At 37.5% G+C, this 25,545-nt stretch overlaps 1 protein-coding gene across 1 annotated transcript in view; it reads left to right on the forward strand.

Moving 5' to 3' along the window:
• The first annotated feature begins 541 nt into the window (after positions 1–541).
• The window catches only part of SUN3 (Sad1 and UNC84 domain containing 3), a 44,068-nt gene continuing 19,064 nt past the window's right edge, over positions 542–25,545 (forward strand). Inside the window, exons 1-8 of the mRNA XM_055124813.1 lie at positions 542–663; positions 1,521–1,582; positions 9,609–9,712; positions 17,925–17,965; positions 19,791–19,962; positions 21,269–21,353; positions 23,834–23,949; positions 24,888–25,055. Coding sequence (XP_054980788.1) covers positions 542–663; positions 1,521–1,582; positions 9,609–9,712; positions 17,925–17,965; positions 19,791–19,962; positions 21,269–21,353; positions 23,834–23,949; positions 24,888–25,055 — 870 coding nt within the window. The remainder of the gene's footprint in view (positions 664–1,520; positions 1,583–9,608; positions 9,713–17,924; positions 17,966–19,790; positions 19,963–21,268; positions 21,354–23,833; positions 23,950–24,887; positions 25,056–25,545) is intronic.

The following is a 25,545-nucleotide window of genomic DNA, read 5'->3' on the forward strand; positions in this document are numbered from 1 at the left end:
ATCTGAGATTCCCAACCCTTAGTTATTTCTGCTATCTGTCTTGTTTGTAGGACTGACCAATTGATTGCATATGTAGGACTAGCTTGAGGTTCGGGTTATTCAGCCCCTTTCTCCTTGTTTCCCCTTATCTGTCGTTTCCCTCTTTATTTCCTCAGTAGAATGCTTACTTGCTACATCAAACTAGTAGCTAGAGAGGGACTTCTGCATTTTGTGCTTTGTTGAAAGAAGTAAGGTTCAAGAAAGCAATTATAACATCTAGTCAGGACAATATTCCATCGGGTGGAGAGGTGTATTGTGCAGTCACTGGCATAGGGTGTGTGTCACTACGATGTGTCACAAAAGAGTGATGTAACAGAATACTCAAATTATTTCAAGATGTGCTCATGCAGTTTCCCCTCTGAAGGAGAAAAACCTGTGAAGTAATAAGACAAACATTAAAGTACATATAACATCATGTTTTCCGTCAGGTAGGAAAGAAAAGAGAAAACAATATTCTTCCTTCTACCATATATTTTGTATTCAGTGAAGCTAGAGGGAGGAAATGAGTGGAAAAGTAAAGTCAAGAAGGCGGACTGGACTTTCAAGGAGTAGTTCTGAGGAAACCAGCAACAGTGTCTGCATGAATGTGGTGCTTCCAGAGCCTCTGACCCCTGATTGCGGCAGGTATGGAATTCTACGGTGTTACATTATACTAGATTTTTTCATACATATCATTTACTTAGACAACAACCCAATTAAACATTAAAATATTTCTTTTATTTTTAATTAATTAATTATGTAATAAATAAATTTACTTAATGATTATTTATTTCTTTTATTTTTTAATTATTATTTTGGTTTGGGGGCCATACCAGTGCTGCTTATGACTTACTCCTGGCTCTGCACTCAAGGATCGATCCTGGCAGGTTCAAGGGACCATATGGAGTGCCAGGTTTGAAATCTGGAGCACTGTGGACAAGACAAGCGCCTTACCCACTCTATTATCCCTCCCTGCCCCCTCTATGGAACAAAAATGTTTCTTCTTTTAGAGAAAATTATTCCAAAGGGTTTCATCTATAGGCTTCTCTGGATCACATTACTTCCTATGACCTGCTTCCCATTCCCCCTCCCCCCAGAGGCATTTAGATTAGTTACAGGACCAGAGACAAGAATTATGAAGAAATACTATTCTATTTTTAAAAATGTACCTTAGCAACAGCAACATGATGATTTTAACTTAATCATTTATCGATTATTCCTTTTCTCACTAGTGGCCTTAGCTTGTCTTTTTTCTATTTTCAATACTTAAAATCACTGGTAAGATTCTAAAAGCAGTGAGCATCTATGGATATACATGTATATATGTGTAAGCCATCTTAAAATTATTTTTTATTAACTTCAAAAGTACATTTAGATTTATTAATTAATGTACAGACTCAGAATTCGAATGTTGAATTTGCTTGCAGTGGTTGTTAGAATTCAACTTAATGTTAATCATATTGTTTGATTAAATTCCTTTTTGTTATTTTTATGCCTTTTAGGTTAACTATATCATGGAAGACTATCCTAAGTGTAATGTTTATATTGATTTTTCTTCTTCTAGGTAAGTGTTACATCATATCCATAGGTAGCCAATCCTAATGTTGATCAGCAATCATGACTAAAATGAACAATACTGTTATATCTTATGATCAATGTTTATGAAATTTTTTACACATGGTTTTGATGAACACACGCATGCAATATATTTGTATATGGCTTTGATGAACACACATCTGTGGTTCTTCCAGGCAATTGACAGGGCATGACTGTGTAGTGAAAGATCTCAATAGGGTAACTTCCACTTATAAACAGAAAACACAGAAAGGACTAAAAGTGACTACAAGTTTTTGTTTTGTTTTGTTTTGTTTGGGGGTCACACCCAGCAGTGCTCAGGACTTACTCCTGGTATCTGTGCTTAGGGATTACTCTGGTGGGCTTGGGGCACCATACAGGATGCTGAGGACTGATAACAGGTCAGCTATGTGCAAGACCATCACCGTTCCCTCTGTACTCTCTCTCTCTGACCTGTGCCTAGAAGTTCTTGATGCATTTATTTAAATTTAAAATGAATTACAGGCCTTAGGATTGTGTAATAGCTCAAACTTTACTTGTGTTAAGTGTTTGTTAAAATTATGTCATTTTAATTATTTTAGAAATGTCTGTCAGATCTAGGTTTGAATTAATAGCATTTGAGTAGTTGATTTCCCAAACACTAAAAAAAATTCATTATCATTAAAAAATTAAAAAATCATTAAAAATGGGGCTGGAGCGATAGCACAGCGGGTAGGGTGTTTGCCTTGCACGCGGCTGACCCAGGTTCGATTCCCAGCATCCTATATGGTCCCCCGAGCACTGCCAGGAGTAATTCCTGAGTGCAGAGCCAGGAGTAACTCCTAAGCATTGCCGGGTGTGACCGAAAAAGCTTAAAAAAGAATAAAAATTATTTTAAAAATTTGTAAGAATTTGCAACACAAACCACCTCCAGAGGCGCCCTGTAAGCTCATCTACTGACCTCGTTCCAGAGACTCAGAAGTAAATCTTGAAAGAGGTCAACAAACTAGAAAAATTTCTCCAGACACCTGTGAATGGCCTGATATTCCTGGGGCACCTTAGAGTGAGGGCGGGTAAGCCCAGTGCCTGTCCAAACAGAGCTCTGGCAGCCGATTACACCCATATTCCAAAATTGCCACCATGCCCCTGGTTGGACTCCACTGAGCCTATCCCAGAAAATAATCTGCTGGAACCACCTCTCAGTTATATAGTTAACTCCAGGTGTACCACCCCCTTAAAATTCTGCACTTCCTGGAGCATGTGGCTGCTTTCGAGTCTGCACAGCATCTCAGTCTCTATAACACTAATAAATCAGTAGTATACACCAGATTGATAGGATGTAACATAAAAAGCAAGTGATATCAACCAAGATATCACAGAAGGCTTAACCTGTAACAACATCTTAATTATCTCTCATACAAGGACCTAATGTCTCCATGGTAAGGTACAATATATACTCATCTTCTTTAAGGAGACATTTTTGATCATTCTGCTAGCAAAATTATCAATAACAAACAATAAAAGGTAAATTATTGAGGGCCTGCTAAGGGGCAGGTTAAGGGGTGGTTGGATAAATTGGAGACATTGGCTGAGGGAAGGTGTAATGGTGGTGGGATTAGTTGTTGGATTATTGAATGGTTGTAAAAAATCATCATGAAGAACTTTGTAAATCTCAATGTTTATATAAAGTGTAGGGAAAATTTACATATGTAGGCTTTACCTATTCCCTTTAAATTCTAAAATACATTAATATAGAATTGCTTTAAAAGTTTTATTAATGACAGGTAAGATATGATTATTATAATAATGATATCCAAGTATAAAATAAAATGTAATAAACTTTAGATTCCAGAGTTAAAAACATATATGTATCTTCAAAGGTGACACGGAACTAAGCAATCTAGTAAAAACAGAGATCAACAAATGGGACTACATTAAACTAAAAAGCTTCTGCACCACAAAAGATACAGTGACCAGAATACAAAGACTATCCACAGAATGGGAAAGGATATTTACACAATACCCATCAGATAAGGGGTTGATATCAATGGTATATAAAGCACTGGTTGAACTCTACAAGAAGAAAACATCCAACCCCATCAAAAAATGGGGCGAAGAAATGAACAGAAACTTTACCAAGGAAGAAATACGAATGGCCAAAAGGCACATGAAAAAGTGCTCTGCATCACTAATCATCAGAGAGATGCAGATCAAAACAACCATGAGATACCACCTCACACCACAGAGACTAGTACACATCCAAAAGAACAAAAGCAACCGCTGTTGGAGAGGATGTGGGGAGAAAGGGACCCTTCTTCACTGCTGGTGGGAATGCCGACTGGTTCAGCCCTTCTGGAAAACAATTTGGACGATTCTCAAAAAATTAGATATTGAATTCCCATTTGACCCAGCAATACCACTGCTGGGAATATATCCCAGAGAGGCAAAAAAGTACAATCGAAACAACATCTGCACATGTATGTTCATAGCAGCACTGTTTACAATAGCCAGAATCTGGAAAAAATCCGAATGCCCCAGAACGGATGACTGGTTGAGGAAACTTTGGTACATCTGTACAATGGAATACTATGCAGCTGTTAGAAAAAAGGAGGTCAAGAATTTTGTAGTTAAGTGGATGGGCATGAAAAGTTTCATGCTAAGTGAAATGAGTCAGAAAGAGAGAGACAGACATAGAAAGATTGCACTCATCTATAGTATATAGAATAACAGAGTGGGAGACTAACACCCAAGAACTGTAGAAATAAGTACCAGGAGGTTGACTCCATGGCTTCGAGGCTGGCCTCACGTTCCGGGGAAAGGGCAACTCAGAGAAGCGATCACCAACTACACTGTAGTCGAAGGCCACGTGGGGGAAGGGAGTTGCAGGCTGAATGAGGGCTAGAGACTGAGCACAGCGGCCACTCAACACCTTTATTGCAAACCACAACAGCTAATTAGAGAGAGAAAACAGAAGGGAATGCCTTGCCACAGTGGCAGGGTGGGGTGGGGGGGAGATGGGATTGGGGAGGGTGGGAGGGACACTGGGTTTACGGGTGGTGGAGAATGGGCACTGGTGAAGGGATGGGTTCCCGAACTTTGTATGAGGGAAGTATAAGCACAAAAGTGTATAAATCTGTAACTGTACCCTCACGGTGATTCTCTAATTAAAAATAAATAAATTAAAAAAAATAATAATAAAAATATATATGTAAATGACAAATAGACATTTTATTATATTGTATAAATGGTTTTAATTTTCTTTTTTTTTTTCTTTTTGGGTCACACTGGGCTATGCTCAGGGGTTACTCCTGGCTCTGCACTCAGGAATTACCCCTGGTGGTGCTCAGGGGACCATATGGGATGCTGGGAATCGAACCCGGGTTGGCCGTGTGCAAGGCAAAAGCCCTACCCGCTGTGCTATTGCTCCAGCCCCAATGGTTTTAATTTTCTTATATACATACGTTAAAATCATGTACTAATCACAAATTGGTTCTTACTGATTGATTTTCCGATCATTTAATTTGCCATTTCTTAAAATTTTGTTGGAATAAGCAATATAAAATGAATTTGCTATGTACCTAAAAGGGGCAGGTTGGGATCAGAAGGGAAAATGGAGATATTGTGGAGGGAAGGTCACAATGGTGCTATTAGAACACTCAATGCCCGGGGCTGGAGCAATAGTACAGCGGGTAGGGGGTTTGCCTTGGACAAGGCCGACCCGGGTTCGCTTCCCAGCATCCTATATTGACCCCCAAGCACCGCCAGGAGTAATTCCTGAGTGCATGAGCCAGGAGTAACCCTTTGGTATCGATGAGTGTGACCCAAACAAACAAACAAAGCACTCAATGCCCTAAAAACTGTATAATGAACAACTTTGTAAACTATGGTTTTTTTTAATAGAAATTAATTTAAAAGAAGAATTTGCAACATCCAAGTATTAAACATTGTATCTCAATAAAATATAATTTAAAAGTATAACAGACCTCTCTTGCTTCCATTACTTATTTATTATCAATAAAGTTGTGAGTAACTTGAAGTGGACATATATCTTTTTAAGTTAATGTGTTTATTTTCTTTATATACATACGTTAATAAAAATGCAACATTGTATGATAGCTACAAATTTAAATTTGGGACAAAACTCCACTGCTTTCCAAAGGGCCTGTGTCAATTAACATTTCTAACATGAGTTTGAAAATGTTCTCTTTCTGGTGCATATTTGCCTATGCTTGTTATTTCTTATATTCTTCATAATAATTTTAACATGTGTGGGGTGATATTTAATTGTGGTTTTTATTTCCATATTCCTTGTGATGAGTGATATTGAGCATCACTTTACATTCCTACTGTCTAAAATATGTCTTCTTTGGAAGAATACCCTTAGATCCTTGATTTATTTTAATTGGATTATTTGGGACTTTTATCTATTTACTTTGAGTTGAATAATTTTTTTTCACTTTATCATTGGATACAACACTTAGAAATGTTTTCTCAGAAAGTCACCATATCATTTTGTTGGCATTTTCCTTTGCTGTGAAGAAGCTTTAAAGTTTCCTGTATCAAGTCTTGTTTAGTTTTGCTTTTTTATCTTTTAGGTTGGTGTCTAGGTAAAAATAGCAGAACAAAGACTTAAGGTTATTATCTCTCTGCTTGGTTTTTCCCCAGGAGATTTTTGGCTTCGAGCTTTATTTTCAAGTGTTTAATATATATTGAGTTAACTTTTGTGAATGGCCTAAATCTCAGGGACATTTTCATTTTTTTCCAGGTGGTTGCTCATTTTTCCCCAAACCACTTATTGAACAGACATTTCATTTTTTTTGTTTTCTTTGTATCAAATATTGAATACGCCATATCCGATATGCCAAAAACAGTAACAATGGACCTCATTCTCCTGACCCTGGAAGAGCCCCTAATATGGCAACATTAAGAAGGATAAACAAGGAGAGGCTGATAAAATCTCAGGGCCAAATTAGGCTGCCAAAACAAGAAGGACTAAAATGACTTAATGCATGTACGCTGGCATCAGAAGCATCCATCAAGGACCTGATGGTGCAAGCGCGGGAGATCAAGTACGACATCATTGGATTGACCGAGACGAGAAGGCATCGAACACATCATGCCATTCTCGACAGTGGAGGAGAACTGGAGAAGAACCATTCCTCAGACCCTGGGACAGTAGAGGCATCAGTGGTGTCCATGTCCTTGTCAACACGAACTTGACCATGAGAATTGATTCGTTCAAATGCCTAACAATCCAAATCAGACCTTGTGTTTGAATAGATGTGTCTCATTGCTGGAAGTTTCTATCTTAGTCATCTACACACCAACATCCAACTATGATGAAGAAGAAATTGAGAAGTTCTACATGGAGCTGAGGAAGTTCTATAATGAAGACCACACCTTCTACAAGGTCACTGTCAGTGATTTTAATGCTAAGGTAGGACCTAGAAGGCCATCCGAAGAACTCCATATCAAGACCCATGGCCTAGAGTGGAATGAACAGGGTGAGAGACTGTCAGAGTTCATCATGTTGACCAAGACCATCCATGATAACTCGCAGTTCCAGAAGGACGAATCTAAACGCTGGACATGGGAATCTCCCGGTAGACAGTTCCACAACAAAATTGACTGCATCATATTCAATCAATGGTTTTGCCTGACTGATGTCACTGTTGTCCCAAAATTCCAAATGGGATCAGACCACTGTCTCTTTCGTGCAAAATTCTACTTCAAAGAGCAGGGATAAAGGGCTGCAAAGTTTAAGAAGAGAACTCCCAGAATGACCACCAACTGGGAGCTCTTTGGCACTACTGCAGCAATATGGGAAGTTTCCATCCCAATGGAAAACCAGCAGGACTGTCCTGTTGTACAAGAAGGGAAACATCCACGACATCAGCAACTATCGCCTGATCTACCGGTTGTTCATCATCTACAAGTTATTCACTTGAGTCATCCTAAACAGGATTGGCAGAACACTAGATGAAGGACAACCATGCAAACAAGCTGGGTTCCAAAAAGGATTCAGCACGATCGACCATATCCACACAGTAACCAAGCTCATTGAGATTTCACAAGAGTTCAAGATGCCACTCTGCCTAACATTCATTGGTTTAAAGAAGGCCTTTGATTCTGTTGAGATTGAAGTGGTCATCAAAGCCCTAGTCAAACAGGGCGTTCAAACTCAGTACATCAGGATCCTCCGTGAGCTGTATTATGGATTCACCACCAGGATCTCACCACTCTACAAAGAAGTGATCATTGACATAAAGGGAGGGGTTCAGCAGGACAACACCATTTCACTGAAACTCTTCAGTGCCACCCTCTTGCAATGACTGGAATGGGAAGGAATGGGAGTGAAGATAGACTGGTCGGCAACTACACCACCTCCACTTCACTGATGACATAACACCAAATATCAGGCAAGCGGCATGAATGCTGGCCGACTTCGACTGTGAGTGTGGAAAGGTCGGACTGCAGCTAAATCTCACCAAGACAATGTTCATGAAAAACAAACTAGTTCCTGATGTTCCATTTGCCCTCAATGGAATGAACATCTCTGAATGCAGCAGTTATGTGTACCTAGGTCGAAAACTTAAGATGACAAATGACCTGACACCTGAACTGCACAGAAGGAAGAGTGCAGCGTGGAACACCTTCAAGCGCATCAAAGAAGTGAATAAGAGAACGAAGAACCTCGGGCTCTGGGCACATCTTTTTGACTCCAGCGTTCTTTCTGCAGTAACATAAGCCTCAGAGACCTGGGCCCTACACAAACAGGATGAGAACACTATTCGGGTCCCCCAAAGAGGAGAAAGAGCTATGCTTGAAATAGCACGTTTCACTCAGGTGAGAGAAGGAATTCGAAGTTCCAACCTTCGTCGATGATCAAGAATCAGGGACGCTGTCTCGTTTGCCAAGGCGTTGAAAATCGGATGGGTTGGACACGTAATGCAATTTGGAGATGACCGCAGGACTAGAGCTGTTACCAACTGGATTCCACGGGATGTCAAAAAACACCTGGCCACCGACCTGACCTAGTGGTCAGACTTTCTCATCAAGACCCTGAATGAACAGTTTGAGGCTCTTCATGTTCCTGGAGCGAGCAGATGCCATAAGGCTACCCTAGCATGTGACAGGGACGAATGGAGACGTTACTGGAGCCCGTTTGAACAAATCGATGAACAACAGCATGACCAGTGATACAAGTGAAGTGTTTTCTTTGAATGTGGCACACTCAGCAGGACTTGAATCTATTCCTGGCTCTGTGCTCAGGAATGACCCTAGCAATGCTCAGGACAGCATATAGAGTGCTGGGGATTTGAATCTGGGTTAAAGAGATATATATTTATAAATTTATGTTCTTGGTTCCTATATCATAGACTAACTGTATGTGTGAATTTTCTCTAGATTATTTATTCGATTATATTGATCTGTATTTCCAATTTTATGCCAACATTTTTATTTTTTGCATTTTTGTACTCTAATAACAAAGTATCTGAAAAAGAAACTAATATGCTTTTACAATTATACCCCCAAAAATGTAACCCAAGTGGTAAAAGATTTGTTCACTGAAAACTGTAAGTTATTGAAAAAATTGAAGAATATGCAATAAATAGAAAACTACATTGTGCATATGGATAGGAAGAATTAATCCTAGTAAAAACAATCATAATACTACAAGTATATAAATTTAATAAAAATTTTTATCAAAATTCTGGTTGCTATATCTTGATCATGTTTTCTGCATCTCAAGAAACTGCCTCAGCTGGCTACCTGACTTTACTGGTTAGATAGATTTCAGAGATTTTTTTCAGTTTATAGTAGTCCCTGGAAGTTTATAATTATTTTAACATAGGGTCTTTTCTGAAAACTATCCCACACTACCATTTTCATTTTTTTTTAACCCAGGTACCTGATATTATTTCTAAAAGTGTATATCCTCTGTGATTAAAGAAATTTCAGTTAAAGTAAGTGAAATATCTTTGAAATGTTGCCAGACAAATTATTTAATCAGAACTAATCTTTTTCTTTAACAGGACTTAGAAAGCACATATGGCTTAAAGAAACAGAATTTCTTCAGAAACCTAAGAGTTTTTATGATGTAATTGCAGAATATGGCTCAAGGCTTTACAATTATCAGGTGATATTTTGTTAAACCACTTTGTATACCACTAACCTAAAAAAATTAATATGCTACAATGTGAACCCACCTTTCAACAATCTTTATCTAATATCTATATTCCATATTACATAATATATTGCAACTATTAAGTAATTTGATAGCTAAGATAACCTAAAATTTTCTACTGACACCAAACCCTGTAGGTTCCTATACTGAATGACTATGAAATTATTCTCTTCCTCATTTCTCCTTTTTGAAATGGTGGTGTCAATCCTATAGCTCTGCATGATTGTATTCTGAAACACCCAACTTCACAGCTGAAAGGTATTATTTCAGGATGAATTGTATCTAAGGTTCACTCATGTTATTAGGTTGGAATTCATGTATTTTTCATGAAACAGCTATGAATTTCAAGGAACTAGCATAAGAATACCCATAGACTAAATTTTTCAATTCCCCTCAAATTCATTTGTTCCAACCAGTACATTGATTCTCAGAGATAGGGATTTGTTCAGTGATTGGATAATGAGGGTGGGTCCTCATTATTGGGATTAGTGCCCTTAGAAAGTCCTCTTTTTCCATCTACCATGCAAGCACACAATAAGAAGAGACTGTGAAAACAGGTTGTCACCAGACTATGAATCTGATGGAAACTTGGCCATGGAATTCTAATTTCCAAAACTATGAGAAATAATTTGGTCATTTATAAGCTAATGAATGTAGATTTACCAAGACAAAAATTAAAACTTTATTGTTTAAAACATCAGATGGTTGATCAGCATCTGATATTTTAAATAGGATGTCCTTTTTATGGTTCATCCTGACCCGTCTTCAAAACTCCTGACCAAGCCTTGTAAATCCCATGCACCATCCTCTGATGACCAGGAGGAAAAAGAGAAATAACAGGAGCCACCGTCAAATGAGCTGCTGCTCCACGTGAAGCAGAGACAGAGCGGGGACATTCAGCCAATCATTAAACTTAGATCTGACTCCTATTGCTAGCCCCAGGCCTATAAAATCCTCTTGTCCTCACCTCATTCCTCAATTCCGTGTATCTTGTGATGTGGAGCACCTAAAGAACGCTATTACATTAACCAGTTCCAGCATCATCCCAGTATAGTGGGGCCCTTCCCCAAGATTTCTCTCTACTGATACCTGGAATCAATAGATATACAGTCCCATGAACATCTGCAAACTTGAGGACAAGTTTTATGAAAAATCTCATTTTAGGTAATTTCATATCATGGTTCTCATGCTGGAAGTCCCCAGGACCATAGAAACTGGTTTCAGGCAGTTAAGTCATCACCAGATAAACAAATGAAAATTTCAAGTGGACAATGGTGGCCTCCAGTTACTAACCATTTGGAATTAATTATATGAGTCAACCACGGCATGGTGTTCATATAATTGGTTAAACACAAAGTGCTGCTATTAAAGTATTTTTTAGATATGATTAACCTTTAACTTAGTAGACTTTCAGTAGATTTTCTCTCCACAATACAGTAGGCCTAATCCTAAACTCTTTAAAGAAAAGATGTATTATATTCCCCAAAGAAAATGAAATATTGCCTCCACATGGCCTGAAGACTTGACTTGAAACATTGACTTTCTTGAATTACCAGCTTTCTCTATAAATCCTAAGGAATTGACTCACCAACACGTCAGTTCCTTAAAACCATCTTTCCCCCTTCTCTCTTCTTTCTCTCTCTCTCTTTCTGTCTCTCTCTGTTTCTCTCTCTATCTCACACACACACACACACACACACACACACACACTATTGATTGTTTGGGTATTTATAGAATTCTTCCTAATGCATTCATAGATTCCACTTACAGATTGCACCAGTGCTGAAACCCACTGTCTTTGCAGGGGTGGTTTCTTCAGACATTCCAGTCCAGCTCAAAAGTTACCTCCACCAAAAAACTTTTTAGAAACACTCATATCTCTCTAACAGTATATTGTCTATGCCATTGTTGTCTTTACTTATCTTGGAATCTGTTGACTGGTTATCTCTTTTTGTCTTCTTCCCCTCCTACTAAAATGGAATTAAAGGGACATTGTCAAGAGCTTAACTAGTCATCAGGTACTTGAAGGTTTTCAGATGTTGACAAAAATTCATTAATAATCTGAGGTCGCATGTATTCCATTTTCAAAACATGTCCTCTTCATCTCTCAATTTTATACTGATTAGTACATTGGTTCTTTTCCCTTAATCATTTCTAAAGTTGCATATCAAAGACCGGTTTATTTCTTTTTATAAGAATAAGGATTTCACTCTGGTCATTTCATGATTGAACATTGTTTTCATTTTGTTCATTCATGAGAGAACTCTGTTGGAAACCACTTAAAACTGACTTATTTCTATGTGACTTCCTTGTATATTCCAAGCTACATGCAACAGAAGTTATTTTGTGGGTTTTTATAACAACCCATAGGTTTACATGTGTCCCTTACCTTTAAATATTATATTTTGTGGCCGGTATTAAAATTAATAAATAATATTTCAGGCCTACTTATTTCTAAAAAATTTCTTTTCATTTCTAAATTTTATATAGATAAATAGGACCAGTCAGCTAGTCCAGGAAGTAAGACACTTGCCTTATATTGACTGATGTAAGTTTTATTTCTGGCACCACATAGGCTCCATAAGAACTGCCAAGAATGCTCCCTAAGCCCAAACACAAGAAGTAAGTCTTGAGCTCCACAGAGGATGGCCCCAAGCCACACCCCGTCTTACCTGCTTTACTCTCTCCAGCCCCAAGAGAGAAACTTTTGAAAAATCCTTATGCAAAATTCATTATTATAAAATCAAGTACCTGGAAAAAAAGCTTTTAAAAAGATGTAAAAGACTTATACAAATAAAACAATCAATTACTACTAAAAGAAATTAGAGACACTGGAAATGACATACATTCTCTATTCATGAATGTAAGGATTAATGCTTTCAAAATTAAAATCTTTCCCAAGTCACTCTACAAGTTCAATGCAGTTCTGATAAAGATATCTTTTTTAATTTAGTTTTTTTATAACACCATGACTTACCAAGTTCATAATATAGTCGTTTCAGGCATTAAATATTCCAACCCCAATCCCAACACAAGTGTGAGCTTTTCTGCACCAATGTCCAAGTTTCCCATCTACAACCCTGGTCTGCCCTCTTAGCAGGCACAAGCAAATTTAATTCGCATTGCTTGTTACATCAAAAAGGCAAAGGGAATTATTAAACTTAGATAAAAATGTCAGTTTGTGATAATTGCTGTACCTCACTGGTGCTACTGAAGTCATTATCTTGAGCATTTACTGGGTTGATTGTGCTAGTTGAGTTTTCTGTTTTATTATTTTGACTAATTGATCTTGGGGATCTTCTACCAAACTTCCCCATCAGATTTGCTATGCTCCTACTGAGCTGACAGTACTATAATATTTATTTGGTTTTGCATACTGCCCACCTGGATTTTTTTTAATTGAAACTGAGATACACAGTTACAAAGTTGTTCATGATTGGGTTTCAGTCACACAATGTTCCAAAACCGGCCCCTTCACCAGTGTGCACTTCCCACCACCAATGAACTCAGCTTCCCTCCTGCCACCACCCCCCTCACCCCATCCTTCCTCTATGGCAATGGCAGGCACTTTTCTTTTCTCTCCCTCTCTCTCTCTCCCCCTCTCTCCTTCTTCTCTCCCTGTCTCTCTCCCTCTCTCTCTTCTTTCTCTCTTTCTCTCTCTCTCTTTCCCTCCCTCCCTCCCTCCCCCACTTTGGGATATTATGGTTTGCAATACAGTTACTAAAAGTATTATGTTGTTCCCTTTACTTACTTTCAGAACTTAGTTATTGAGTGCTGATTTTCCACCTGTCATTGTCATAGTGGTCCCTTCTCTATACTAACTGCCCTCCCTCTCCCCCACCAATGGTGGCTTTCAACCCTGGACCAGTCTTCCTGGTCCCTGTACAGCACAGAGTGATCCCAACATCCTTCCCCCCAAAATTCAGAGTTTAGAAAGAGGTCCTGAGGTATATGGAAATTGATCTCTAGTAAAGAAGCAAAACGTATGAAGTAGAGCAAAGATAGCCTCTCCAACAAATGGTGCTGTTAAAACTAGTTAGTCAAAGGGAAAAAAAAGAAAGAAAAGAAAGAAAAGAAAAGAAAAGAAGGAAGAAAGGAAGAAAGAAAAAGAGGAAGAAAGAATTGAAACCCTAACATAATCCACAAAAGTCAAATAAAAATGGATTAAGAACTTGTTATCAGACTTGAATAAAGAAACTACATTGAGGAAAACAGATATAACACTCCATGACATTTAATCTAGAGGTATCTTCAATGATTAAAAGTCATTGACCAACAAAGGAAGCAAAGATAAAAAAAATAGGGCTACATCAAATTAAGAAATTCTGTACTGTACAGGAAATAATGACCAGAATTTTAAAAAAATCATCCCACATTCTGGGAAAAAAATATGCTCACCACTTTTCTACAAATCATCTGATATTTTATATCTAAGATATATAAAGCACTCTTTTGTTTTACACAGGGGCCAGAGAGATAGTACAACAGGTAAGGTGTTTCTTTGCATGTGGCAAACTGGGTTTGATCCCTAATATCCATGAACACCTCCAGAAGTGCAGAACCATGTGTAACGCTGGAGCATGCCAGGTGTGGCTGAAAAGCAAATAAGAAAAATGAAACAAACAACAACCACTCCCATCAAATAATGGGGGGGAACAAATGCACAGAAAATTTCATCAAAGAGCACATACAAATGCCCAAAATGAATATGAACTGCAACAGCTGCACACATACATGCACACACACACACACACACACACACACACACACACACACACAGAGCTGCCACCATGCCAATGACCCAACTCCACTGCTTCACAACTAAACTTCAGAGACACCAAACTGCCCAAAATTCCAGGTACACTAGTCTTCAGGCTATGCAAGCTAGGTCCTTCTCAGACTGTGTGTGGCGGGGGGCATCACTCTCTACCCCACTCCTATACAGCCAAAGTCCTGGCTGCTATACCTGTATCCCACTGATCCTGCCATGCAAGCTCATCTGTTGGCCCAGATTTACAGGCTCATGATTAAGTCTCAGAAAAGATCAACTAGTTGCAAAAATTCAAGACTCCCAGCTGAAAACTCTGAGAGAACCCTCAAGGGTGGCAGGCTGAGGACCCACCCTGACAAAGCCCCTGCAGTCATATTCACACCTCCACAGGTGCCACCAGGCCAATGGTCCAACTCTACTGTCTCATAACTAAGCTCTGCGAAGAGGCCAAACTATCAAAAATTGCAGGTACAGAAGTCTTGAGTCTGAGAACTCTGTGATCTTCTGGAGTGGGGATGGAGAGCCTCCCCACACCTTCCACTACTTCTAGAAGCCCTCCCCCACCCCGCACCCAGAACCCACACCCACATTCCCACTACCATGTCAACTCACAGTCTAGTTTAATATTCTGAACACTGGTCACATTCACAGCTGCATAACACCTCCAAACTCTGCAATACTGACATACCAGTAGCAGCACACCAAATTAGGTGGCAAAGTAACATAGATGTGAACTAAACTCAATAAACAAAATCATTAACACTAAAGGCACAACTAGCAACAACAGATTAGAAAACTCACAAGTAAGGACTTAATGACCCTATGGTGATACTATAGGGTCATTTTCATAAATTTTCATAATTTTCATAAATTTTCTTTTACTGAAGTATTTTTTGATAAATTTGTTAGTCACTTAGTTGTGATAAGCTATATGAAATATAGCTGTGACTGCTAAGGGAGCAAGGCTGTGATTGGGAAAATTGGGACAATGGTGAAGGAAGGTCACACCATGTTGGGGTTGGAGTTGAAATATTTAATCCTATATCAAATGTATCATGAACAACTTTGTAAATCATGGTGTTTAAACAAAGGGAGGGAAAAAATACAGCAATCCAAAAAAAAAGCATATGAAAATAGATTCTAGTGCCTTTTTATATTGTAAATTCATTTATATTTTTAAATATAAGGATATATAGATCTATTAATCACTTATTTACACACTTAATATGAGATAGAGGTTATATATCTAAATTTTTTAAATAGTTTCTTAATTTTATAAAGTATCACGATTTACAAATTATTCATAGTTGAGTTTTAGACATACAGTATTGTAGCACCAATGCCACTATCAATGTCAACTTCCCTCCATCAATGTTCCCATATCCCCTCTCCAGCCTGTCTCTTATCAGTCACCTTTCTAAGTTCAGTTGTTTAAGTTTGAGTTCCTTACTTTCAGTGTTGTTGATACTGTGGTTTGAGTATTTGGCTCTATCATTCCTAACACCACCTGCATACCTTAATCTCCTGACCTGATCCACACTGCTTACATATGTGCCATTTTTCACTGGTGTATGTAAGATATATCATTGTTATATTTATTTGGATTTCCCTAATAAGTGATGATAAGCATTTTTTGAAAACAGGAACTCAACAGCCTTCACAGATGTTTCTCCATGCATTATATAATTTTGGGCTAAGAAAAAGTCTGAATCTTTCAAACAGATAAGATATTTGTCAGTAAAGAAGGATAAAGCATCATTTCTCAGATATATGGTCTATATCTATGATCTTTGCAGTGAGTTGAAAGGTGATGCTTCAAAAGCTATAACCATAATTTTCTCTAATCCTATCTGAGTTGCTGCATGACAATGGGAACACAAAATATAAAAGGTGAAAAGATTCTTGACCCTATATTATAGAAATAAAAAGGCCGGGAAGGAGAGAAATGGAGAGAATGAAGTGAAAAGAAATAGATGAATGAATTGGGGTCAATACGTTAGATGTATTAGAGACATAGAGGAGTTGAAGATGTCTATATCTAAACCACAGAACCATCAATAGTTTAGCAGAGGACCCAAACTATAGTACTTAATTTTAAAAATGTGCCTGTTAAGGAAGTAGACTGGTTGGGGAAGGGGGCTGAGGACATTGGTGGAGAAAACTTGACACTGGTGGTAAGATTGGTGTTGGGACATTGTATACCTGAAAATCTAGTATTGACAGAACTTTAAATCAAGGTGCCTAAGAACAATATGTATTTAAAAAGAAAGAAATATCCATGGCATAATCCTTAGAAGCTCTGACTTTTACCTGGAAAAATGATTTTTGCAGAGGTGATTTGGAATATGGAAATTAAATCATTCTGGATTTCCCAGATGACCCCAAGATTCAAAAGCTAAAGACACCCCAGTCTATGTGAAGTGGCAAAGAGATTGGCACGGCCTGGCCCCAAGAAAGGAAGGGCAAGAGCTGACCAGCAGCTGGAGGAAGAAACAATCTCCCTTTAAGTCTTGAGAGGAAAGTGCCTTTCCTCTTGAGAGGAAAGGTTACCCTGATGATTTATGGCCTCCAAGACTGTACAGAAATTAATTTCTTTTGCTCTAAGCTACTGAGTTTGCTTGGGACTATGGAGAGTGCAGCGCCCAGGGCCTAATGATGGTGGCATTTCAGAAAGGAGAAGTAGATTCTGGTTCCTTATGTTGTCCTCTTTACTTGGTAACCCTGCACAGAAGCTTTATATGTTCTCCTCCTGGCTAGACACCATCTTTTTACATGAGATGCTCCAATTTAGACACATTGTCAGTTACATGCATGTTGGCAAATCTTCTGGTGCCTATTGCTAAACTAACTTGGAAACTACATTCCTTATGTAGAAAGGGGTGATATCCAGTGTTCATGAGAACAGCCCAAAGGCTCAGAAACATCCTAATTTTCTCCTCCTCCCCTTCTTTCTGCTTGCCACTGCCTCTTTACACCTTTCCTCTTTCTCTACTTGTCTTTTCTATCCCTTCCTTCTTCCCATTGCACCAGCTCCTTTCACTTGTGTCATGAGTCACATTTATTCTGCTTACTCTGCCTCCTTATTCTTCTGTATCCCCAAACAATTTATCACTTTCACAGCTTTGAGAAACAGGGAAAAGTACACCCATCATAGAATTCCAGCACAACTCATTATCAAATATGTCTGGAGATCAACTCAGCACCTTCAGATAGAAGAGAGACGGAGAATATGTCTTAAACTAGATTAACTTAAAGTAGATTGTGTTGGCCTTACCCACCCCATGTAGTGCATGAACATAGAGATGGGGGATACTTTTTGCCCCTTTATGGATAAGAAATAAAACTCAAATAAATATAATGATTTGTCTGATATTTTTTCTGTTTGTTTTTCAGGTTCAACTTCGTATGCCAAAAGAGCAACTGGAACTGTTAAAGTGAGTGATTTTTTTTCATATATGTGACTTTTTATGTGGCTTCATATACTAAAATGTTTTGTAAAACCATAGTACTAAAATTATTTCTCCTGGGAGGTGTCACTGTCACTGTCATCCCATTGCTCATCAATTTACTCAAGCGGGTGCCAGTAACGTCTCCATGGTGAGACTTGTTATTGTTTTTGGCATATCGAATATGCCACAGGTTACTTGCCAGGATTTGCAATGTGGACGAGATATTCTTGTTAGCTTACCAGGCTCTCCAAGAGGGGTGGGGGAATTGAATGCCGGTTGGCCACGTGCAAAGTAAACGCCCTACCTGCTGTGCTATCACTCTAGCTCCCTGGGAGGTGTATAATTCAATATTATGCATGAATTTTAAAAAATTTTATTGAATCACTGTGAGATATAGTTAAAAAGCTTTTAAGGAGCATGTCTTTGTCCAATAGCCATCACCACATTGTCCCCCAAGAGGAATAGGCATAGCTCTGAAAGCCCCAGGTGAAACTGAGTGGGTGCTGGAGGCACTGAGAATCACTTGGGTGGCCTAGATCATCTCCAGAACCTCAGGGCTTGAGCATCACCACATCCTTAAGCCCTCACACTGAACCACTTACCTGGTTGACTGGATGTTTGAAGTGGCCCCTGGACACCTGATCACTGCCTAATATGCCACCGGCCACCAAAAGTAACCTAGATGCAAAAATTAGGTAAATGGTTAAATACATTAGATTATAACTACACAATGAAAAATAATACAAAATGGAAAGTGTAGTGGTGCACAAAATTATAATTTTGGTATATTATTTTATTACTAAATTTTTGCATGAAACAAAAACTGTTTTATTTTTTTACATCTATAGAATGATATTTTATTAATTTTTAAACTTGAAATATTCTAGATAATAGGAGCTGTATTCTAGATTCAGATTTATAGGGTTCAAATCCTAACTTGGTCATGTGTAACCAGAAGAGTTACTTGTTACATTTTTCTAGTTTTTAACTTTTCGTGTGTGTTTATTACAAAAACTATTTTAAAAACTACAATTTTACAGTGTTTATTTCTTCAAACTGTATATTTTCTAAATTATGAAGTTATTATTTCATAAATTAGTAAAAATATTAGCAACCTGTGCTTACACTTTTTTTCCAAAATGAAAAATTACAGGTTTGACATTTTAAAATTCTCTTTGCCAATAGCTTTCAAACTATAAGAGAAGCAGAACATACTTTTTGAAAGTAGAATATTGTCCTCTCATGCTGTAAAACCGGTCAAAGGAGCTGAATTGACTGGGCCCCACAAACTACCTTTGCAGAACACTCCACAGAACTTAAGGGTTCAGAAAATTTATGCACTATGGTACCAGTGTCAATAGACACAGAAAATTTATGCACTTATGGTACCAGGGTCAATAGACACAGTGTTTCTGTTCTAAAGGAAGTAGAAACAGACACTTAGGATCCACACTGTGAAGTTCTCCAGCCTCAATCATGGTATATAATCCCTAAAGACGACAAAATTAGAAGCTGACTAATATTTACTTGTCTGCGCTGAGCACCCCAAACACCAGATGCCTCAGGATAGCTTCTGCCCAATATCTGCATTTTCTAAGCAGTGAAATGCAGTGCTTTAATAGAATGGGCATCCTGGAGTTCCATGTGGAAAATATATTTCTTTCAAAACATAATGTACCAGTGGGTCTCTATCTTTGTCTTGCAAGCAAGGGGCTCTGAGCCCCCTTAATGGAGAAAATATTCCCTTCAAGACATAGTGCACTAGTGGGTCTCTCCTTTTCTCCTTTCATGCAGAGTTCTTTATTTACAGGAAGGAGAGCCAGATTTTGGAAAACAACTTTCATAAAATTCTGGTTTTAATTGAACAAATAGATGGTCTGAAGGCATTGCTTAGAGATATGCAGGGTCGTCTACACAATTACAGCTGGAACACTGAAGGAGATCCCATGAAGGTTGAGGACCACCCAGAGGTTATGGATGAGGTACAGTAAGGTGGAGGGGTGGGACCATGCTTACTGTCCATATCTGATGCCACATTCTACACTCTAATGAGAGGAAACACCTGGGACCTTCTTCAAAATTCTCTCCTTAGATCAAAGGGCTGGAGTGCATGCTTTGCTTATAGGACACTAGTGTTTGACTCTTGGCATCAAGCACAACTGGGAGAAACTCCTGAACACTTCTTTTGGAGTAACTCCTGAGCACTGCCAGGTGTGCCCCTAACCCCAAACAAGTAAACAGAATTCTCCCCAGATCTCATTTCCTACCACATCTTGCTTCTGGAAGCCTATCTTGTTTTTTGCAGGATAGAGCGCACCTGGCAGTGTTCAGAGCTTATTTCTGGCCGGGTACTCAAGGATCAGCCCTGGCAGGACTCAGGGGGACCATCCATGGTGCCACGCATTGAACGTGGCTTGGCTACATTTAAGGCTACATCTTAAACACTGGACTGTCTCTTTGGCTTCAGAAACCTTCTTATTTTATAATCTCTGTGTCACAGGCAATATTTTGTATTGTAACATGACTTGTTTCCAGTCAAAAGAATGAGCTGTTTATTTCTGTTTTCAGTTAAAAGTAAAATAGTATTCAGAACTGGAAGCTCCGGTTATCTACTTAAGTAGCAAAATATTCATGAACGTAAAATTCATGTATCTTGTGCAAATTAACATCAAATTTAGTCAATAGTCTAATGAATACAATGAGCTTGGTTTTGCTTCTTTTTTCTCTTTAGTAGCACTTGCTTCTCTCATTCTGCCTTTTGCCACAGAAATCTGACACTGACCACTATTGTTTTGGTTCTGGAAGAAAGAACTTACATTACTTAGAACTCAAATTGTGCTCCTCAGGATTTTTGGTATTTTTTTAATCATAATGTCTTTAAGATTTCAATTTTAATTTAAAAATTAACATAATAATCCACTTATCATAATTAAGCATAATAAATACAGACACAAAAATACCAAAGGAAGAAGAATAGCAAATGAAACATATCAACACAATTGACCACCTCCCTGCAAAGTACTGAAGTTTCCTCACTATGAGAAAGAGGTCTTAGGTGTACCCACTTGCTGAGTGATCTTGGTAGCAAGACTAGACACAATATTGAGCTTTGTCACCTCTGAACCCAGTGACAGTGATACTGGAGCCTGGTCACTGTGTCTCTTAGTAAAGCCTCATTGTTAATTATTTTTCAGATTAGGGAACTTAGATCCAAATCAACAAAGTAAGTTTTCAAAACTGAAGCAGTTAGCGAGATTGCTAACCCAAACTCTCTTTAAATTTGTATAGGAAATGTCAAACTTGGTAAATTATGTACTGAAAAAATTGAGAGAAGATCAAGTGCAGATGGCTGATTATGCCCTTAAGTCAGCAGGTGAGTGAAGGTCTGTGTACAAACTTAATACTTTAAAAAAATCTCTCCCTTTCTATATATACTATACATTTACCACATACTTGTACTATACATATATCCTATGTACTATAAATAGCATATATAGTAGAAAGTATCTATACTGTATACAAAACTACATAGAGAACATATACTATATATGCCCTATATATACATATATATTTTAATGAAGACATGATTACATATTTGGTGATGAGAAAAATGAGAAATTAGACTAGATAATAAAGAACAGAGATGATTGTCACTGATTTCTTTGTAGAAGCAACAATTCAGCTACTGCATCAATGCATATTGAAAAGGGCCAAAAAATGTTGATACACCACAATGAACTGAGTCTTGTAGTAAATCGATTAAACATCACAAAATACAATATTAGATATTTTGCACTATAATTACATAACTAAATACACTATCAGTGATTAGATGATAGCTTAAAGACCTTTTTATTATATTTTTTAGTTTTATTATATATGTTAATTAATTTTTATTTATTATTGTTTAGATAACATGAATGCACAATAGTATTAATTTTCATGGTTTAGATGAACAAAGCTGCTACACCTTCTCCACCAGTAAAGTGCCCAAGATTCTCCTCTATGCTCTGATGTCACTTCTCATTGGACTGGAGTGACAGCACAGCGAGTAGGGTATTTGCCTTGCATGTGGCCAACCCGGGTTTGATTCCTCCATCCCTCTCAGACAGGCTGGCAAGCTATTGAGAGTATCCTGCCCGCATGGCAGAGTCTGGCAAGCTACCCGTGGTGTATTCCATATGCCAAAAACAGTAACAACAAGTCTCACAAGGGAGACGTTACTGGTGTCCACTCGAGCAAATCGATGCAGTGCACTTCTCATTCACCCCTTCCTTCCCGTACCGCTCCTCCTGGCTAATCTCAGATCTACACTTAAAAGTCCAAGACTTCGTCATCATTCTATTTTGTCTAGCAAATATTCTCTCATTTGTCTCCAACTTATTTGGGAAAATTTCCATGTAAGTGAGCAAAAATGTCTTGTGGTTTGTTTCCTCCTGGGGAATGGGTGATACCAAGCAGTGATATGCACCGGATGGCTTCATGTTTGAACCAACAACGGATGTTTCTCAGGCCTTGAGGTCAATGCCTTGAAGTGCTTTAAGGACCATGCAGTGACAGGGATCAGACATGGGGAAAGCATATAAAAATCCTGTACCTCTGTCCACACGGCTTTCTCCCTGGTCCCATAGCTTAGTTTTAATGCTAAACAATGAATATGAATGTACCTTCTGCATGTGTTTACTTATTCTTGTTTTAAAAATAAAAAGACCCATTGAAAAGATGCTAATAAAAGTTAAACTGAAATTTAAAGCAATGGAAATGAATGAAAACTGCTGAGATGATTCTCTACAGCTTGGACTCTTACAATGGAGTCCATGTATGTGCTTTGGTACATCTACAAATGAAATTATATATTGAATATGTGTTGTGAATCTGTTAAAGACCTTTTTAAAAGCTCTCATTTAAAATGAATTCTTAAGGACTTCGACTGTGATTCATTAATCTTAATATGTCCTACAATGTAGCACCAATAATAGTTTGTAAACAATATGCATACAGTGATCAGTGGGTAAGTAAAGAATTAATAGAAGATGGAGAAAGTAAAAGTCACACATTACACCAATTTTAATCAGTTACCTGAAAGCACAAGATTGAGTCCAACATAAAATGCAAGAAAGTGATTAAACTTCTATTTTTTGTACAGAATATATTTTTCTTCCAAAATAACTAATAAAATAATATTTGGTAAGTTTTCCTTTTGTTCTTTGGTTAAAATTAAATCTCAAGGAATTTATAGATTGCTACTATAATTTGTGAATTTATATTTGTGCTATCACAAAGCATTATTTATCTCATGTTCACAGGTTTAAAAAATGTTTAAAATATGAGGGTGGAGTGGGCCAAAGAGAGTTCAATGGGATAGCACATAGGCACTGATTAAAGAAGTCCCAGTTTCAATATCTGACATTGCACGGTCCCTCCAAGCACCAACAAGCATTGAGCTAGGAATGTCCCCTAAGCTCCTGTAGGTTTGGTACAAAATCAAAATAAAATACAGTAAAACATGGAAGTCTAGATAGTCTTTAGGTAATTAACACAATGCACTTCTTATTTTCATGCTTAAGTCAACCACTCCAAAATTCAAATATATTTTATGAAATAATTTCTAAGGTTTGTGAAACTAGTCTTACAAAACGAACCTATCTCAGTAACAACAGTTCACTGTAAACTGATGAAACTGAAAATTACATGAAAACTGAAAGCTGCATTTTCTACCAATTCACAAGCATTAAATTTAAGTCAATTGCAGTTTTCCCAGTAACAATTTTCCATGTTATAATAATTTGGTTGCAGTTGTGAATTTTTTTTTAGTTGTAAATTTTTTATTTAAAATTTATTTCACAATTTTAGGTGCCTCAATTATTGAAGCTGAGACCTCAGAAACTTATAAAAACAATAAAGCAAAACTATACTGGCATGGGATTGGATTCTTAAATTATGAAATGCCTCCAGATATTATTCTTCAGGTAATAGCACAATTAAGAATAATTTGTTATTGCTTATCATGAAAATCTTAATGTCTAAGATGGTTTTAAGTCCTGAACTTTACACTGAATCTGAACCCACATACTTTCATTTTGTGGTCATCAACTCATAATTTTATGAACAAAAACTATATTAATTTATCACATTAGGGTGTGAAATAGGTTATTTACTTCTCAAGAAAGACTTGTATTCTATATCTTTACTTTATATTGGTTCTGTGGTCTTCCTTTTCCATGCAAAACTTAAGTTCCTCAACATTTGTTGATAGTACATTCTCCTTCTAAATTGCAGTTATTGATATGTGCTACTCATACCAATGCATCTTTATAAAGCTCAATCATAACAAAGGTTTTCCAAGTAATATTTTCACTAGTAGGTCAGTTCAATTCAAAAGATTGTAGACATCAACAGATGGTAGAGATATTAGAAACTATAAGTAATTGAAGTAGTTTCAAATTTAAAAATACATTTGGGGCAAAACAATGGACTTCATTCTACATTATAGCCTAGATTTAGACAACTTTTTCATTATTTTACCACCACTAATATCACCATCATTATTGCCACCACCTTCAACACTTTTATCACTGCCACCACCATTATAAACCATATCATCTCGACCATGAGAACAACATCACCATTCACTTCAACAAGCTTTATGACCGCTTACAGTATAGAACTATCAAAGAACATCCATCTATAATCAAAGGCTCTTACTGATAAGAAGCATAAACTTCAAAGGTAGAAAACCAAATCTAGAAATATGTTGGAAATATTTGTTTGATATATTCCTTCTAATGCCTTAATGCTGATTTTTATTGTAGACATAAATGAGATTTGTGGTCAGTAATGATTTGCTCATTAATGCTCGAGGGGTGGAACAGTAACAGTTGTTGTAAAAATAAAAATTGTTTTCCAGCCAGATGTTCATCCAGGAAAATGCTGGGCTTTTCCAGGATCCCAGGGTCAAGCCCTCATCAAGCTTGCAAGGAAGATAATACCGTTTGCTGTTACCATGGAGCACATCTCAGAGAAAGTGTCACCCTCAGGAAATATCTCCAGCGCGCCAAAGGAATTTTCTGTCTATGTAAGGAGCTACATGGCTCAGTCATTCAAAATGGGTTAAGATAGGAAATGTGTGCTGAGAATTGTGTACTGATACTTCATCTGAACTGATTAACTTCATCTAAACCATTTTGTGATAAAATAATATTTTTCTTTGTCCTACTCCCCCTACTGTCTGTTACTCTTCAAAACTTTTCAACTATAACAGATTTTCCCCTTTTTTCTTGGTGATGTTGATAATTGAACTCAGGGCTTCATGCACGCAAGGCAAATTTTCTACCACTGGTCCACATCTCCAAACCCTCAACTTGTAACCATTTCAACTGTTTAATTCTGTATTTTTCATCATATTCTTATTGCTATTTCTTATATTTTTAAGTTTTGGATATTATCTATACTGTCCTATGATTATAAAATAAAATTTCGTTTTCTAAATGTAAAGTGATATACATGATACCCTTTCTAAAACTGTACTGCAAACCACAGTGCTACAAATGAGAGAGAGAGCTCTT

Source organism: Sorex araneus, chromosome 2, assembly GCF_027595985.1.
Source record: "Sorex araneus isolate mSorAra2 chromosome 2, mSorAra2.pri, whole genome shotgun sequence".
In the NCBI taxonomy this organism is placed as follows: domain Eukaryota; kingdom Metazoa; phylum Chordata; class Mammalia; order Eulipotyphla; family Soricidae; genus Sorex; species Sorex araneus.